The sequence below is a fragment of the Macrobrachium nipponense genome, chromosome 32 (assembly GCF_015104395.2).
Source record: "Macrobrachium nipponense isolate FS-2020 chromosome 32, ASM1510439v2, whole genome shotgun sequence".
Taxonomy (NCBI): Eukaryota; Metazoa; Arthropoda; class Malacostraca; order Decapoda; family Palaemonidae; genus Macrobrachium; species Macrobrachium nipponense.
In genome coordinates, this window is record NC_061094.1 from 24,977,316 (window position 1) to 24,996,819 (window position 19,504).

At 37.4% G+C, this 19,504-nt stretch overlaps 4 protein-coding genes across 5 annotated transcripts in view; 2 read left to right on the forward strand and 2 right to left on the reverse strand.

Moving 5' to 3' along the window:
• Window positions 1-19,504, reverse strand: part of LOC135207279 (uncharacterized) — a 126,826-nt gene that overhangs the window by 40,323 nt on the left and 66,999 nt on the right. The gene's annotated exons all lie outside the window — the stretch shown is intronic.
• Window positions 1-19,504, reverse strand: part of LOC135207281 (4-hydroxyphenylpyruvate dioxygenase-like) — a 203,555-nt gene that overhangs the window by 6,727 nt on the left and 177,324 nt on the right. The gene's annotated exons all lie outside the window — the stretch shown is intronic.
• On the forward strand, window positions 1,976-3,909 carry LOC135207276 (4-hydroxyphenylpyruvate dioxygenase-like). The gene is made up of 3 exons (XM_064238937.1): window positions 1,976-2,151; window positions 2,440-2,679; window positions 3,018-3,909. Exons 1-3 carry the CDS (start codon window positions 2,032-2,034, stop codon window positions 3,090-3,092), a joined length of 435 nt encoding a protein of 144 aa, XP_064095007.1. The 5' UTR covers window positions 1,976-2,031; the 3' UTR covers window positions 3,093-3,909.
• LOC135207282 (uncharacterized) overlaps window positions 6,603-19,504 on the forward strand; it is a 66,647-nt gene continuing 53,745 nt past the window's right edge. The window contains exon 1 of one of the 2 annotated variants that reach the window (XM_064238949.1): window positions 6,603-6,853. The gene's annotated coding sequence lies outside the window, so the exon portion shown is untranslated. The remainder of the gene's footprint in view (window positions 6,854-19,504) is intronic. The other variant, XM_064238950.1, reaches the window with a different exon arrangement.

Genomic DNA, 19,504 nt, shown 5'->3' on the forward strand with positions numbered 1-19,504 from the left:
ACGCACGAACAAACACAAAAAAAGGGACAGGGCCCTCACTATGAATGTATTTCTTCACAGATGAAAATACATGAATAATATTGCATAGAGGGAACGGATTCCAGACATATATACATCAAATGAAAAGGCGTAAAATGCTCTACAGAATGGGTAAAGGAACAACGCGGCTTGATGATGAGATGCAATAAAAATAAAGAAAAAGGGTTGTCCTTACAGTCCCATCACCTTACTACAGTATTTGATGAGCTACGGCTGCCATTCTTGACTCCTAGTGTCATTCACTCTAATCTTGCTTCTTTTGCAAATGTTTCCAAATTGACGAGGGCCTTTGATATTGCACCTCATCACCGATCAGAATTATGCTCAAGTGCGTCATTTGACATTTTCTTGAGTCGGACAAGCCACGTCTGAGGGTCTCGCCCAGAGTTGCCAAGCGAGAGAAGCATACTTATACACTTGCTTAACATTATTGAAAGACAAGTATGAGGTCTTGGATTAGGCGTTGGTGCATAATATTATTCCGTACTAAATTCAGTGCTAATGGCTTCATGACAGGTAATTCGACTGAGTGAATTGTTCATTTAACCTGATTTTAGTGATGAGTTTGCTGGGTAGGTACTGTTTCTTTGCGCATACTGCACCTCAGCTCTATAATGACTTTAGGTTGAAAGGCTCTAAATTTAAGTATGTCTGGTGGCCCCTTTCCCAATTTTAGAAGGAACGTTTATTATTCCTTCATTCTTTGTTACCCTCTGCATCTTATCCCTTATTCACTCCTGTTCCTTCCGGGGTCAGTGTAATAAAAATCTCAATGCATCTTCAAGGCTTTATTCAGCTTAAGTTCCCGCCAAAGAGAGTTACAGCAGTCAACAGAGTAGGATACACTGGGAACGTCGAAAGTAAACAAATACAACGCAAACATAAAAAAGAAAACAACCATTCGCTAACGACAATCACAATGCAGCTAAACATTCAAACAGGTCATTACGACAAATGCCAATTTACCACATTCACCCCGGGCTTTAATGATACTGATATGCCCTATGAGATATAAACATCTTATATAAATATAAACCTCATCTTACAAAATACAATTATAGTGCTACATTATAACTAAAATGAATTATAGGTCAGACGATCTACCAGGCATTCTTGAACCTTCCACTGCACTGTTCTCTAAAACTTTTTCCTAGTACGAGTTGATTTTTCTGAACAAAATGCTTTCCTTCAGTTATTATTATTATAAAAGTAGTTTAACCAGACCACTGAGCTGATTTTCAGCTCTCCCAGGGCTGGCCCGAAGGATTAGATAAATGCAGGTCTAGCCCTTGGGCAAGAACTGGGACCAAATTGGTCATTCAGGATAAAAAAAACTGCACCAAGGCAAATGTTTTCATACTAGAACACACACAATAAATACATTTACTCATGTTCCGCTTACATACATACTAAAAAGGTATATTAAAATTCAGAATTAGTTTTAACTTTTTGAAATTTTGTTTTAAAATTCACTAAACACTCCAATGTTGTATATTTTATCAATTAAATCGCAGTTCCTCAGAAAAGTCAAAATCGGAATTACTGAAAATATAAAAGATTTCCTTCAGTGAAACCAATTTTGTGTGCCCTATCAAAACAGAATAGCTCACTGTTACGATACTGTATAGTTGGTGTTTTGATATCATCATATTTTGCTTGTCGTTCATTATCATCATTCCCCTAAATTACTCTCCCTAGGCTTGTAACAGCATTGATTCATTGGTCTACATAGAGCAAACATTTCTAAAATATCTGAGGCAAGAATTTCCCTAGATATTTTATTATTACTAAACTTAGTCATTTTCCATCATTTAACGATATTGCCGTACATTTCAAACTCCAGTTATTACGCTATCATTTTCTTACCCTTGTAACTACTCTGTATTAGTAGACTTAGCCTTCGTGTTTTTGTTGAAGTCTGTTCTCTTTAAAAGAAACTTATTGCATTGGAACAGGAGGAACAAATGACTTGGAGTGCACATTCACTTTCAGATGCCCCTCAACGAACCTGCCACAGGTCTGAGGAAAAGCCAAATTCAAGAGTATGTCGATTACTATGGCGGAGCTGGCGTTCAACACATTGCTTTGAATACCCAGGACATCATCGCATCTGTGAGTAACGTCTTCAGTTCTGGAATATTTGCAGACTAATTTGGGCATTCGAATATTTGCATTTATATATTTGTTAATGTGCTTCATTTACCATGTTCTGATTTAAGAAAGGTATTTCAACGATAGTAGGTTTAGTCTTTCCACTTTTTGCATGGTTTCATACTTGCTGATTTTTCCAAATGGAGATGATAGTGTAAATATCAAGGCGGAAGGACCTGGGAAAGTTACTGATGCAATATGTGACGTTTTATGACTGATAATGGACAAGTTCTTGCTCTCTTTTACAAGATCCGAGTGCTGCGCGAGAGAGGAATGGAGTTCTTGAGGGTCCCCGACACGTACTACACGGCATTACGAGAAAAGTTAAAAACTTCCCCGGTGAAGATCGTTGAGGATATGGATATCCTGCAGCAGCTCAGCATTCTTGTAGATTACGATGACAATGGATACCTGCTCCAGATCTTCACCAAGAACATGCAGGACCGCCCGACGGTCTTCCTGGAAGTCATCCAAAGACACAACCACTCCGTGAGTTGCTTTCCTCAGTTTGACAGGAATTTCGGTGCCTAATCAGTTACATAAACCTTACTTTTCAGGACATAAACATGATATTTTTGGGGGTTACTTATAAGCCAACCATTAACAATTTTATTTTGCTACTAGTATACTTGCCAGGTGTAAAATTTTCTCATATGAAATAAAGCAGACCACTTCAGTTTAAGGTATCTGTTAAGAAAGATCCCATGAGCACCACAAATATCCCTTCATGTTGAGAATTCATGTAACTCGCTTTGCGAAGTCAGATGCCCCATAAATAAACATGCTTGTTTTTCCTATCCTTTTTAATTTTTTTTTTTTTTCTCCAGGGTTTCGGAGCTGGCAACTTCAAAGCTCTGTTTGAGGCAATCGAGCTGGACCAGGCAGAGAGAGGGAATCTGTAAAAGCAACCAACCACAGAAAGATCTCGAAAGATCTCGACTTCAAATTCGCCTATTTCGATCCAGTTGTTATGCTTTTTTAAAAATCTCGAATCGACAAAGAAGAGAAAATGTGAAATTCAGCAATGTTTTGAGCGTTTGCATTTGTATATGCTTTGGATTATCTGCTGGAAATTTGCACGAGGAATTCGTCAATTTTGATACAGGTGCTCTTTGTTGATTATCCCGCAGATTTCTCATAGACAACACATATTATTCTATTAAAATTTGGTGCAGCACGAGGGTCCAAAAGTTTAAGTTTAGAGTAGTTGGATATTATGAAAAAAATACGTCACCACTTGTTAACAGCAGTCAAAACCATACGGAGATGTATCAGTGTTTTCAGAATCTTGCAACTTTTAGCGGTATAACGAACCAAAGTTGCAAAGGACGCTTATTTTGTTCGTAATTTCCTAACTTCGTAAAAATAGATTTTTTCTTTTTTGTCAGAGGTACTGGTAAAAGGATATCAAAGTATTTAGTTTAATTTCCGATTTTTTTCTGGCAATAAATGAAAATTTAACCGTGGGATATAATGTGTGATTGTCTCATTAGTTAAGAGATGAATAATTCAATCGATACTTTCATATTTTAGAAAAAGTGGATTGTTCACAGTTTTCTTTATCGTGTCTCTTTGTTATTAAGATATTAGCTATTATACTTAGTAAATTTCAAAGTATTTGTGCATGCTAGTTCCTTTTGAATGTTACTGTCAAATGATGGAATCTAAGGGTGCTAAAGATCTGTAGTAAATCTAATATAATAAACAGTAGTATATTTATGGATTGATCATTCTCCTTCTATTTAGTTTTGCTGTATAGGACAAAACTATCAAGATGAGGATCATTAGCTGAGTTGTGAAGTAGGCTGAATGCTCGTCAGTACTCTAAACAACTTCCACTGGCAATCTTAGAAAAATGAAAGGAGAGCAAATATAATTTCAGTATGTATAAGTAATTGTGCACAAAATGCTCAAAGATGATCATATCTGCTCTTGCAGCGTTTAAGTCATCTGTAACTTGCAATAATGTATAGAATGGAAGCATCTTCTCATGGAACCAAGTTAATAACGTGACGTAAGTTTCTTGTATTGATGAGACAACATAGTTGAATAATTTGGAAAAGCCGCTTCCAGTAGGGGATCAATACGAGAACAGAAGAATAACCCGTACAACGATCTATACTCTGATTTTTTCCATCTGTCCATCCGCCTGAGGTTGCGCATGGTAACACTGCGGTCCGGGCTCAAATAATATCCTATTTCGAATATTAACGGTGTAATTCGCATACAGTAAATTATTAGAACACTTTTCAGTTGCAAATGTACACCCAGATATCCTTTTATTTACCTCAAACTTACACATAGCGTAACTATTTAAAGCCCGGGACGCAGTGTTACCATGCGAAAACACCACAGGCGGATGGACAGATGAAAAAAAGAAAAAAAAAAAACAGAGTATAGTTGAGGTTCTCAGAGAAGTGTGTTGCTAGTAAGGAAAACATTCACTTTCTTACAGAGAATTCTGCTGTCCAAGTCCTAATACTGTACGATAAGTTAGTAACTAAGTCGAAACCTAGGAAATATATAAAAGAAAGAAATTGAAATTCTTTGTACACTGTAGGGTAGTCAATCAAATCAATGATACATTTGAAAAGATAAGGCGAAATTTAGGGTAATCATCAGTGATGAATCGAATCATCTGCTCAAGTATGAATGATACACGATTAGTTGTTGGTGAAAAGAACAGAAATGCAGGGAGAGAACAGATCACTGAAATAAAGGTCTAATAGTTGAGTATGATGCAAGTATTGAGCTGACGGCCTAAACAAATGTGTTAGATACTGGAGAGGAACATACAGTTCAAGAGAATATAACAGCCTTACACGAAAGCTTTTCAAGTTGTCCTCAGACTACAGTACCAAGTTTTTCATTCATCCAGACGTCTAAGTATTAATAGGATTTACAGTGAATGAAAATACGAACTCGAAAAGACATAGAACGGTATTACATGGTTTCACTCCACTGGATGTGAAAGCAAAAATACTTTTAAGACGATTGAATGTTTCTGATCAGAGTTTACCCGTTTTCTTTGACAAAAATATTAGAGAACAAAACAAACATACTCTGCTTCGAATGACATAGTCATAGTCATGCACCCCTGACAAGAGAAATGAGTAAATGCAGCGAACACGTGTAATGTTATTATAATGAAAATCCGCATGAAAAGGATGTACTGGAACTAATAATTTCATTTCCAAGAGAAATGAAGAGAAATACCCATGAACAGATTTTCATGTGCAAAGGTTTCACTTACAAGTGATCGACCTAGGCTCTAGAGGTTAGTTCCGTCAAGGCACCTCATGCGGTGCAATGTAGGCATTTCTTAAGGCTCTTTGCAGTGTCCCTTCGGTCCCAAGCTGCAACTACTTTCATTCCTTTTACTGTTCGTCCAAACCGAAACCTATTTGAAATGCTTGTTATAATGGCACTCGCTTTTATACTGATTGAGAAAAGACTTAACACAACGGTGGCTCAGCTGATAGCAGCGAAGTATTTTTTGACCTGTGAGACTTGTTAGCAGCCTCTATGCTTTAGTGTGCATTTATATCCAGTATGTATACACACATATGTATGTATATATACATATACGTATACATATATATATCATATAAATATATATATATATATATATATATATTATCGCAAAATGAAACAGTTTGTTCGTGAACAAAAGGAAAAATAAGTAGAAATAGTAGTATTTGAAACAAATGCCCAAAACGGGGATTGTCAATGCTTACTCAAAGGAAGCAGTTAATCCCTAGCTAGACTGAGATAACACAGCAGCCACAAATAGTAGCTTGGATTTTCAGCAATAAAAAAATATATAATTATCTTACATAAAACGTCAGATATCAGTGTCACAGCAGCAATGCAAGGGCTAAGTACGTTTAATTATAGAAATATTCATTTAGACTTGTTTACGAATCATAAAGTACCAGTGTAGTAAGTTTTACGTAACGTATCCAATTATACGGTACACACATGTATAGGTATACGTATATATAGAATATTTCATTCTATATCGCTATCGCAAAATATCTCCGCGAATTAAGTTATTTCATCGGTGATGAAAAGCAGTATGCGACAGGCTTATGCTACAATGAATGAATTAATAATTAATAATTATCTGGCGTCGTGACTACCAGCTTATGCTACCAATGATTTCCTGAGCCCGAAAAGAATTTACGAGTTACGTTCAGGAAAATCTATTCATGTGCTGTATTTAAACTTCCCTGACTTGACAAGCATAAGAAGGGGGTAGGAAATAAAAACAATTCTTGCAAAATTACCGATTTCAAGGATATCCATGGGTTGTATTCGGTCATGTTCCACGAAGCAAGACTCTACTAAGACTTTAGAGTCCTTGGCAAATGTCAACATCGTTCAAGTTTCGAGCACATGAACCTTCGGAGTTTTCGATTGATCATTGAAACTGTGTGACATCGATCTGGGTGGTGGACGTTAAACAGGAGTGTCTAAGTAATCCTCTGTTACACGAACGGCGTATTCAAGTTCTCCTTAATTTATCGTAGCATAATTGGTCCTGTTGTGAAACATTTACGGAATATTGATCTCGCGACCTAACCGGCAGTTGGAGCTTGAGATTTCATCGTTTGTTGTCATTTCGTTGTTCAAGTTAAAACAAACCCCGGCGTCCTGCAAGGTAACAATGGGATTTTACTATATTATTGTTAATGTAGTGCATTTGTTATGTATATTTTCGAATCTTGCTGTTTGTTTAGTTACGTACAAATATTTGGTAGTCATTACTCTGTGGGCGTTTACCCCTAATCTGACATGAGTAAACGCCCAGAGCACAGCTGTAAAGCTTAAAGCATGATAGAGCTTCAGCTACAGGTACGTAGGTGGTATATTTTTCCCTAAAGATTAGTTTTGAGTAATATTTCTTCAATTTGTCATAATGTACTTTTGTTTATTTTTGTAATAAATTTACTTATTTGTAAAGGCTGTTCTTATCCTCCACCCCTTTAGGGGCGGCGCCCCTGGAGGGGTGGGGGAGCCCCCATGTTCTGCATGGTAGGTCGTGTTGACCTACTATGCAGGTTCTTGGGTGGTTTTGAACAAGCCAACTAATCCCACTTTCTTTCAGGTTTTAAATACAGACCTAATATATTGGTTTTCTTTTAAATTCTGATAGGTATAAGGTGTTTTAACGTGATAGGCTACCCCCCACTCAGTTAAGTTTGTAGCAACTCCCTAGGTTTTGAGGAAATTTGAGATTATGCCGTCAAACGGCAATATTAATTGAAAAACACTTGTAAAAGTCTGGCATCTTCGTATGTTTTACTTTAGAATTTTAACTTCCTGAAAATGGATAGTTTGTGGTTAGGTAAAAGAAAAGTTTTGGCCCTATTCATAAAGGTTTTACCTGAATTTAAATTTTTATTGTAGAGAGTTGAGGTTAGACATGGAATTTTCAAAGGATTCGAATTTTGTATTTCCATTCTCTCAACCAGAAAATTTCTGGCTATATGGACTTTAGGAAGCTTCTTAACTGTTAGGTCATTTACGTAAATAGGGCTTGCTTACCCAATAGCTAATCTCTTGAAAATCATCAAACAAAATCCGCCCCCCCCCCAACCCCCACGAAAGGAGATTGTGCCGAGTGATTTGTTGAATTGTCAGCAGATTGAATTAGTTTTATGAAGTTTCAGTAAATCATAGCTAGGAATTTTAAACTCTTGTTAACAGACAGCACGAAAGCAAGTTTTAAGTTTAGTTGAAAGTATGGAAATTTTAAGTCATGGTTATTTTTTGCATGGAATAATAATTTTGTTACTCTAAGGGCAGAGACAGCGAGTTTGTTACTCTAAGGGCAGAGACAGCGAGTTTGTTACTCTAAGGGCAGAGACAGCGAGTTTGTTACTTTAAGGGCAGAGGCAGCGAGTTTGTTACTCTATGAACTATAAAGGCAACGAGTTTGTTACTCTATGAACATTGGCAATGAGCTCTATGAACACAGGCAGTGAGTTTGTTACTCTATGAACACGATTGTATGTACACAAATATGAGTGTTACTCTTGATACACATAAACATAGGCAACGCGTTTGATGCAAATAAACAGAGGAAATGGGTTGGCGTAGTTATTTTTGAATACTGGCAATAGTTTTTGTGGTGTTACCAATGATTCCTGGCAGTTTTGTGGTGTTACCAATGATTCCTGGCAATAGTTTTTGTGGTGTTACCAATGATTCCTGGCAATAGTTTTTGTGGTGTTACCAATGATTCCTGGCAGTTTTGTGGTGTTGCCTAATGATTTCTGGTATTAGTTTTGTGGTTACCACATGACTCCTAGCAATAGTTTTTGTGGTGTTACCAATGACTCCTGGCAATATTTTTTGTTACCAATGATTCCTGGCAACAGTTTTGTCATGTTACCAATGATTCCTGGCAATAGTTTTGTCATGTTATCAATGATTCCTGGCAATAGTTGTGATCAATGATTCCTGGTATTAGTTTTGGGGTGTTATCCAATGATTCTTGGAATTAGTTTTGTGGTGTTACCCAATGATTCTTGGAATTAGTTTTGTGGTGTTACCCAATGATTCCTGGAAATAGTTTTGTGATGTTGCCCAATGATTCCTGGCAGTTTTGTGGTATTGCCCAATGATTCCTGGCAGTAGTTTTGTGGTGTTCCCTAATGATTCCTGGCAGTAGTTTTGTGGTGTTACTTAATGATTCCTGGTAACAGTTTTGTGGTGTTACTTAATGATTCCTGGCAATAGTTTTGTGGTGTTCCCTAATAATTCCTGGCAGTAGTTTTGTGGTGTTACTTAATGATTCCTGGTAACAGTTTTGTGGTGTTACTTAATGATTCCTGGCAATAGTTTTGTGGTGTTACCCAATGATTCCTGGTAATAGTTTTGTGGTGTTAATGATTCCTGGCAATAGTTTTGTGGTGTTACTTAATGATTCCTGGCAATAGTTTTGTGGTGTTACTTAATGATTCCTGGCAATAGTTTTGTGGTGTTACTTAATGATTCCTGGCAATAGTTTTGTGGTGTTACCCAATGATTCCTGGTAATTGTTTTGTGGTGTTAATGATTCCTGGCAATAGTTTTGTGGTGTTACCTAATGATTCCTGGCAATAGTTTTGTGGTGTTACTTACTGATTCCTGATTCCTGGTAATAATTTTGTGGTGTTACCCAATGATTCCTGGTAATAGTTTTGTGGTGTTAGATTCCTGGCAATAGTTTTGAGGTGTTACTTAATGATTCCTGGCAATAGTTTTGAGGTGTTACTTAATGATTCCTGGCAATAGTTTTGTGGTGTTACCCAATGATTCCTGGTAATAGTTTTGTGGTGTTAATGATTCCTGGCAATAGTTTTGAGGTGTTACTTAATGATTCCTGGCAATAGTTTTGTGGTGTTACCCAGTGATTACAGTCAATAGTTGGACCCAATGATTCCATGCAATAGTTGGATGATGTGGCCCAGTGATTCCTGGAAGAAGTTGGGTGATGTTAGCCAATGATTCCTGGCAATAGTTTTTTTGTTACCCAATGATTCCTGGAAGTAGTTGGATGATATTAGTCAATAATTCCTGGCAATAGTTTTGTGATGTAACCCAATGACTCCTGGCAATAGTTGGATGATATTAGCCAATAACTCCTGGCAGTAGTTTTGTGATGTTACCCAATGATTCCTGGCAATAGTTGGATGATATTACCCAATAATTCCTGGCTGGTAATAGTTTTGTGATGTTACCCAATGATTCCTGGCAATAGTTGGATGATATTACCCAATAATTCCTGGTAATAGTTTTGTGATGTTACCCAATGACTCCTGGCAATAGTTGGAGGATATTAGCCAATAATTCCTGGCAATAGTTTTGTGATGTAACCCAATGACTCCTGGCAATAGTTGGATGATATTAGCCAATAACCTCCTGGCAGTGTTTTTGTTTTGTGATGTTACAATGATGTTCCTGGCAATAGTTGGATGATATTACCCAATAATTCCTGGCTGTTAATAGTTTTGTGATGTTACCCAATGATTCCTGGCAATAGTTGGATGATATTACCCAATAATTCCTGGTAATAGTTTTGTGATGTTACCCAATGACTCCTGGCAATAGTTGGATGATATTAGCCAATAATTCCTGGCAATAGTTTTGTGATGTAACCCAATGACTCCTGGCAATAGTTGGAGGATATTAGCCAATAATTCCTGGCAGTAGTTTTGTGATGTTACCCAATGATTCCTGGTAATAGTTTCGTGCATTACATGAAGATTCCTGGTGAGAGTTGGGTGGTGTCGCCCAATGATTACTGGTAATAGTTGGGTGATGTTACCCAATGATTCCTGGTAATAGTTGGGTGATGTTGCAGTTCCTCGCTGGACGAGTGGTTTTCGCACTCGGCTGCCAATCCAGTGGTCCGAGATTAGATTCCCTGCTCGGCCAACTCGGAAACAGAGGAATTTATTTCTAGTGATAGAAATTCATTTCTCAATAGTGTGGTTCGGATCCCACAGTAAGCTGTAGGCCCCGTTGCTAGGTGACCAATTGGTTCCTAGCCACGTAAAAATATCTAATCCTTCGGGCCAGGCCTAGGAGAGCTGTTAATCAGCTCGGTGGTCTGGTAAAACTAAGATATACTTATTTATTTGGGTGATGTTGCCCAATGATTCCTGGTAATAGTTTGGCTGTGTTACGCAATGACTCATGGTAATAGTTTAGCGATGTTACCCAATGACTCCTGTCAATAGTTGGGCAATGTTAGCCAATGATTCCTACCATTAGGTTTGTGATGTTGCCCAATGATTCTTGGCAGTAGTTTTGCGGCGTTAGCCAAGAACTCCTGGCAGTAGTTTGGCGGCATTAGCCAAGAACTCCTGGCAGTAGTTTGGCGGCATTAGCCAAGGACTCCTGGCAATAGTTTGGCGATGTTAGCCAAGGACTTCTGGCAATAGCTCCTGGCAATAGTTTGGCGATGTTAGCCAAGGACACCTGGCAATAGTTTGGCGATGTTACCCAATGACGTGGTGTCACCAACACGTCTTTTCCAAACAATAACACTGCTTCCTTGAACAGTGCGTTGTCGAACTGTTCTTGAGCACAGGCAGTGAGTTTGGGATGGTATCCATAAAGGCACGAGTTTTTCCAGTCGTGCCATCAACAAATACGCTTTGAATCCATTAATTCAATGAATGTGATGCTGTATTGAATGTTAGTGTTCGCCAAGCTATCCATGGCAATCGGGTGTTTGATATTATTTGCTAAATAGTACCTGTAAGTTTAGTCATCAGGCAGTTAATGCATTTACCAATACAAATTTTTAAATTCTACTAAGGTAGCTGAGTCATGTCGACAATGTTTGTAATTTCCTCCCTAATAAAAACTCGTATTGCAAAACTTCATTGCTTTATTTCAAAGTAAAGCTGTTTCTTCAACTTTTATCAGAATTCTTGAAAGATCAAAGTATCTTAAGAATTAGACTTTAATCATAGCATGTGGGTTATCTTAATTTTGATTCTGGCGATTTTCAGAATAGTACATTTTCTAAGTCATATACAAATTTTGAGTAGTTTCTACGTTTAGTGAAAACTTACGTTTGAATGGCATCCGAAGCAGAGTAGCATTGTAAAGTTTGTTTATTATACGTACAGCCTTAATGCATAATTATAATATAAAATGTACGAGGAGATAACCTTTTTTGGGCATTGATTGGATAAACGTAACTTATGGTTTTTATATGCTTATTGTCCTTATAAAGTGGAAATCTCTATTTCAGTACCAATTTCAAGTAATATTAGTTACCGTTCTCTTTACGGGATGGAGTTGCCGAGTAATTGCCGTAGAACATTTTCTGCTGCCTTTTATTTTTGTTCCAGGTCAAGCTTGGAGGAACCAGAATTCAAGAAAATGTGCAGACGCTGGGCGGATTTGCGAACCTTTGTGTTAAGCTGATATTTCTAGGGATCAAAGATGTCTACAAGATACATGAAGCTTTTATTCATTTGTTTTCTAAATTTTCCATGCTGCTCTATTCATTAAAAACCTGAAATGTTTGTTTGTTCCTCGGATATCCTGCAGTCGTAAACCTGCCATTTATTATAATTTTGTTTAATTAATAAAAAATGGGTACTTAGTTTTCAGTTCTTGACTATTTACTTCCTCCCTATTTTATAAGGGGAACAAAGTATGTGGAATCTTATTGTATCATCCATATAATTACTGATGATGAAGGTAAAACTAACTAACTTTAGAAATATACTAGTTCTTAATTTAACAGTACTCACGTGTGAGTGAATACACAAATAAAAATGCCTATATCAAATTTTAAAACGCAAGCAAATTAATGTAAGCCAACCCTCATGGAATTGTTGAAAGTTCCATTTGTTCAGTACTTGAGTGGAAATGTGGTTTGGGTATTGGTTGTGAGGACAAATACCCTTGGCTAATTTGTGGGACAACTAGCTGAAATCTGACTCCATATTAATGAATGAATGTACAGTGCCAAGACTGCTGTTAAATGTATTGCATGCAAATATATATATACATATATATATATATATATATATATATATATATATATATATATATATATATATTGTAATATCATCTTAAATTATTTCTTTGATTTCTCTTAACGTAAGTTAATTTTTTTTTTGTCTTTCAAGTCTCGAGAAACTGCTTGTTGATTCTTTTCGCTCCCCTCAAGGGTTTTGTTTTTGTTGTTATAGTTTTATTTATCCGCTCGTTTCCCTCTTTTCATGTTTCAACGAGTGGAGGATCGTCTTCGGTAATTGCCTCTTTCGCCTGATGTTTTACGCTGTCAAAACGTACTTAATGTGGGAGAGGTTTTCATCATGGAAGGTTAATCGTTACGGTTCCCCGAAGGGAGGTTTCAGCATCACCCATTTTTATTACCGCACTCTTCGTCATTTTTTCTGCAACATTGCCTTTTGGCCACGGACAGGACTTTGAGACGCTCGCTTTCACTTTTATAAAAACGCCAGGCTGCTGTTGGTGGTGAGGGTTTGTCCCGTGCCCTCTTGTACGAGTTTGTCTGTGGGCTTTCATTATTTTTGCCTCCGTATGACCAAGGCCCAGACCTTGCATCGACGACGACCACGAGTGCCCTGCTGTATCCTCCGGGAATCGTCAGGAGGCCTTCTGAGGCCGGAGAAGGGTGAGCATCCCCTTGTGCCCTTATATACTTTCCCCTTTACGTGAGTGGACTCATAAATGTTTTTGAGTGTTGCTGCCAAGCATCAAGTGGAGGCTCCCGCGAGAGCCTTGTAGACGGTTTTCTTCGACTGAAGCAGTTTCAGAGAGATTTTGATATGATTTGATGAACAATTAATTATGTATCGATTGGATGAACTAAGGTGTATCCTAATTATTTTTTGTTGTTGTTGTAAATTATTAGTGTTAAGGAAAATTCAGTTATTAGTATTAAGTTTCTTGGCTTTTTCTCCACCTATCGTGTACACGTGAGTGAGTGTTGATTTCGTTCTTCTACTGTGACATTTCTCTCTTACTCTGCGGTATAATAGTTAGGTAGGAGTTTGAAGTATGTGAGGACAATTATTGTATATGCTTGGGTGCTTATTTTTCTAGTTCCTCAAGCAGGTTTTCGAGGACATTTCTTTGAATTTTATTTGTGAATAAATAAGTGTAAAATTTAGACATTTTCTTTTTTTTTGTCTCCCCCTTTGAGTGTTTCGTTGCCTGAAGTCTTGTGTATAGTAAATCTTTGTCTGGACTGGCAATTGATTTATTGAACGGAGGACCTGGTTTAGTAGAGTAATGACAATAATTTATTGTCTCTTAAAGAAAGTTCATAACAAAGGATTTATTGAACGGAGGACCTGTTTTTAAAAAAATAGAGTAATGACAATAATTTATTGCCTCTTAAAGAAAGTTCATAACAATCATATATATATTAATATAAATATATATACTTATATATATATTTATATAATATATATATATATATATATATATAATTATTACGTAAAATTACTATTTTGAACCATGTAAATAGAAGGTAACACTATCATAATTTTTCATGGGGCTACTGCGTACTAAGAAATTTCTATTCATTGGCATGATGATAATGTGATGGTCAGCTACACTTCCTTCCATGGACAAAGGTCTAAAGCTTCGCGGATAAATATAGGCTTTAACACAGGTGGAAAGTATTTTAAGTTAAAATAGTTTTTATATTTTAACTAAAAGGTAAAAATTATTTTAACTAAAAGGTACTATGGTTAAATACAGGATTTAACGCAGGTGAATTTTTTTATTTATAGTCTATGAAAGGAAATTCTGAAGTTAGATTCTTGAAGTATTGCGCGACGTTTTTGGGGAGGGGTTGGGGTATGGTTGGTGGGGTGCCGAGTGGCGGTAGTTTGGTAAACAAACTGGTTGACCACAGAAGCTTTGAAGTTTTTACCAAAAAAGTTTAACAATTTGTTTTAAAAGAGTTCAACCTTATAGGTCACTTCGATTCTGAATAACCTCATAGGTCCCAAGGCTTTGATTTTGCCTGAACTTTATAATCCATTCAATATGATAAGTCCCTAGCATAGGGTAATGACAGGTATTTTCATAACTATCCTTAAAACTCTACGGTGCACCTCGTATGGTGAACTGTAGGCATTACTTAGATTTATTTATACGTCACTTCGTCCCCTTAAATCCCTTTTAATGTGCCTACGTCCGTATTCTCTCATATCTTTCTTTACGCCCTCCTGTCAGTCGTTTCATAGAGCAACTGCGAGGTTTTAACTCTTGTTACACTTTTCGAACCCGCTGAATGACCGCATAGGTCCCAGCGCTTGGCCTAATGCTTAAATGCAATATTCTACTCTGCCTATGACTAAACCAATTTAAAGACTAACATTCCTTAGGACTGGTTGTTTAGGATAGTAACTGTTACGGTTACTATTGGCTTAGCGAGAGATTGAATTTGACACCGAATAGGAGGTAAATTAGCACAAGTGTCTAACTTTGTAGTCAAAGACGTTTGGAGGATTTTAACTTGACTGCCGTTGGATATGGAATGCTTCATGTGGATGTACCTATCATATGAAATGGTATTTGCGTTAATGGGTCTCCTTAATTGCTAGCGTTTCTGCTTATTACGGAAATGAAAATTTTAAGCTATCGAAGAAACTGGTAAATGAGTGAATGAAGCAAAATACCGGTGCATAGGCCCCATATAATAAAATTGATTCTCAGTACGATTTTTTAAAAAACTGGTTGTTCTAGAATAGGATGTTTGTGGTAAAACGTTGTTACCTTTTGAATACTTTTAGTTAGTTGCAAAGAAACTAATCTGAGAAACTGGTGCCAGGCACGAACAATAATAATTAAAATCATGGAGGTTACCAACCGGGATGGTTGTCAGTTTATTTAGATAAAGGTAAATGCCAGTAAGGGTTTCTTGACGAAGAGACTGTGACGTCAGAAGCGCAGCTACACCGCGAAATGTTCTGACTTCTCCCGCTGCTGATGCCACAGCGAGAACAGTTCGTAGAGCAAAGGTATGAACAAATGTAACCTGAGGAAAAACCTTGCAGCTGCACTGTGAAATAATTGAGAGGATAGAAAGTGAGATGGAAGAAAGGGATGTAGAGAAATATGAATGAAAGCGGTTGCAGCTAAGAGCCTCATTAAGGGACGTTGCAAAGAACCTTACTACAGTGGAGTGGACCACGGAGGTGCACTGAAATGCACTACCCACCGACGAGAGAGTTGAGGAATTGCTCAAGCTGAGGATGGCAAACTCAAAGAATTGTTTAGGCTGGGGAGGTAGACCAGAAATTAGGGCGAGGAAAGTGGCGCGAAAACAAATTGCTTAAGCCGAGGAATAACATCTAGGAACAACCCTTCTGCCCACGGCTGCAGCCCCAGTCCTAACTTAAATTTTACCTGCGTTCATATTCTCCTCCATCTTTCTTTCTACCCTCTCCTAACAATTGTTTCATAGTGCAACTGCGAGGTTTTCCTCCTGTTACACCTTTCAAACCTTACTGACTCAATTTCAGTTTCACCACTGAATGACCTCATGGGTGCCTACGCTTGGCCTATAGTCTAAATTCTATATTCCAATTCCAATTTAACAAACATGAAGCTATAGATAAGTGATCAGCAATGCAGTTGTGCATGACACTTGGGAATGATTATTTGTGATTATAGGTTAGGGAATGAAGACCTGGTAGGAGTTGTGTAACCTCATGGCGTCTAGGACCCGTAGGGGATAGTGCTGTCATTGCACCTCTCATTTCGTTTACCGTACCTCTGTTCATATTCAATTTAACTTTCCACCCTCTCTCAAAATTGTTTCCTAGAGCTGCTGCGAGGTTTCCTTCCTGTTACACCTTTCAAACTTTCAGCGCTGAATGACGTCACTGGTCACAGGGCTTGGTCTTTGGCCTAAATTCTATTATCTATATGGTATTTAAGGCGGCATGTAAGACCTCGTCCACACGATCAGTTATCGCCCGGATGCATTGGTCCTTCTACCGGCTCCTGCAGGCGGCCATGCTCCATCCCCTTTGGCATAATTGTTATGTCCGCACTTGCTTGTAGGTGAATTCAATTGTTGCATCGTTGGGCAGTATAGCAAAAAAAAAAAGAAAGTTGCGTGCATGGTATTAATGGTTGTGTAAACCATTATGAACAGAGCGCATAAAATCGGAGCGTATTGGGGTGAAGGCCATGAATAAATAGAAAACTTCAAGTTGTACCATCTGTAATTAAGATTCAAGAGTAATTTCAATATAGAAGTACGAAAGACTGCAAAGAATATTTCTAACGAGGAAGATAAGCATACTGTAATAAGAAAAATATCGGTAAAAAAATATCCTTTTTCATATTTTTAGGAATTCTTAAGATCCATAAAACCGGTTGCCCTCTTAGCTACATGCAGTGTAGTACCACAATCGTTTTCATCAGAATGGTTGGCCAGTAAGCTCGGCGTATATCTAGACAAGTTTTCACCTTCACATTCACTTCATTCATACGATTTAGTAGATACAATTAGGATCGTAGGTATTTGTCCTGGAAAATGCCCAGTTTAGATGTAACTGCCTTTTCCACCAATGTTCCCTATAAGTGGATTATATTTTAGACCATCTGCGTATGAAAGCAGAAGAATGCATTTTTATGTCACCTATTCGTATGCAGCCTTTCATACCCTTATCAAATGTTGTGTCGACAGTACAATTTTTACTTTCAACGGTGGAGCCCTTCAACAGAAGTTTGGTGTGGCCACTTTATGTATGGAGTTTATTGAATCAGAATTTATATTCATTTGTCCAGAAAATAAATTAGACTTTTAGTCTGGTTTAGGTATGTTGATGATGTCTTCATTATTTATCAGAAAGGGGAAGTTAATTCACCAAATTTTTTATTTATGTAAACAGCTTCGTTCCATCAGTAAAGTTCTCTGTGGAATATGAAAATAATTATAGTTTACTTGTTCAAGATGTAATAGTTCCCCACAATCCAAATACACTTTCCGTCTCTTTTGAATTATATCGTAAGCCAACTAATTCAGAAATTGATTCATTATTTTTTCCCACCATTGTTCAAGTGTAAAGTCTAATGTCATAGTGAATTTAATTACTCAAGCTCATAGGGTCTGTGACCCTCGTTATATTTAAACGTACAACTAAAGTTTTCTTGATTTGGGTTATCCAAAGCATTTCACAACAAAAGCATTTTGCAGAGCAAAAGATAATTACTAATGTCCCAAAACTAAGGAACGATTCGATGTCGTCTAACATTTTAAGCCATTTCCACTGTGTTCATGTGACGTCAGAAGCAGGGAAAGTCAGAACTTTTCCCGCTGAACCTGCGCTTCTGACGTCACATCGAACGAAGCTCGACCGTGTGGACGGGCCTTTAGTCCTACCACATCACCAATCATTATCTGCGGCAAAGAAGTTCATGCAACATTGGAAAATTAGTCTTCAGTTACAAGAATTCTGTAGGTAGCCACTAATAAAGTTGGTGTTTTTTCAGTACCATGCAGACTGCAATAAAAGATGTTATGACTAAACAAAAAGAGGACTTTCTATTCGTTTATACAATAAGCGAGATTGCAGAAAACTATGGTAGCAAAACATAGTTTAGAACTGGACCATACATAGGCCAGCCAGACTAAGTACTGATATACTGTATTAGAAGTAGCGATGATGGCAAGCGTAGGATTCTCGAAGGGGCTCTTATAAATTTAATGGGAACTTTTGAGAATAATAAACTATTTACTCGAAGATTTCTTCACTAATAAGTTGGTTTGTTTAGGTGCCAGTGCCAGAGTAAGTTTAGATAACATTTCAAAGATGCTGTCGTAATGTAATGTTATTCGTATGTTTATTCATTCTGAAAAGACCAACTGATCAAGTTGGCGAAAGCTTCTTGTATGTAGATATACATACCATTGCGGCCTTGATATTTTTCATTTAAGATCAAGAGAGTTTGATGATATAGAAAAAATGTTTTAACCTAAGTAAACAATGTAGTATAAAAGTATTGGTAACCTTGTGAATAAATGCTATATATCTAATAAATATACATTAGATATATAATATATATATATATATATATATATATATATATATATATATATATATAATATTATTCACACACATTAAGAAAACGGCGTCTCTTATAATGATGTGAGCAGTCCGTATCAGAGCATCAGGAAATTTAAATTTTGGTGGGTAATTTGAATGGCATACTGTACCTTTAAAATGTTATTATTTTCAAAAATCTATCGCCGAAAAGCACCCGTCTAGAATACGAGCTTTCAGGGAAATTAAGTATCACGGCTGTAACTTTTACCGTTATTGCTCCACAGTGAGGTCCCTCACCTACACACCCACCCCCCTACCATATCCCTTGATCTCCAAAAAATCGATATCTGGACCTCTGGGACGGCTGAACGGATTTCGATTAAATTTGCCACGATTGGAGGCCTTAGTGGGAAACCTCTAAAGTCAGTGTGTCATCCCGGTCGGTTGAATATTTCCAGAGTTATTACAGGGCCAAATTTGGGGGGCGTTTTGTGCACTCCCGGTGGCTGGGTTTGACTAACTGCCAACTACCGTTGCGGTCGATATTCGGATGCTTCTCTGGTAATTTGATGAAAAATGGCGAATCTCTTCGTGACAATTTAGATTTCGGTTCACCTCAGGGCAGCTCTTTCATTGAAGTTTTCAGGACTTTAATTTTTCCCAGACTTTCGGAAGTCTGGAAGGAACATTCTGCGATAATGAAAATGCAAATCACATCCTGCAATTACTTAAGGATCTTTGCAGCGTGTCTTCGG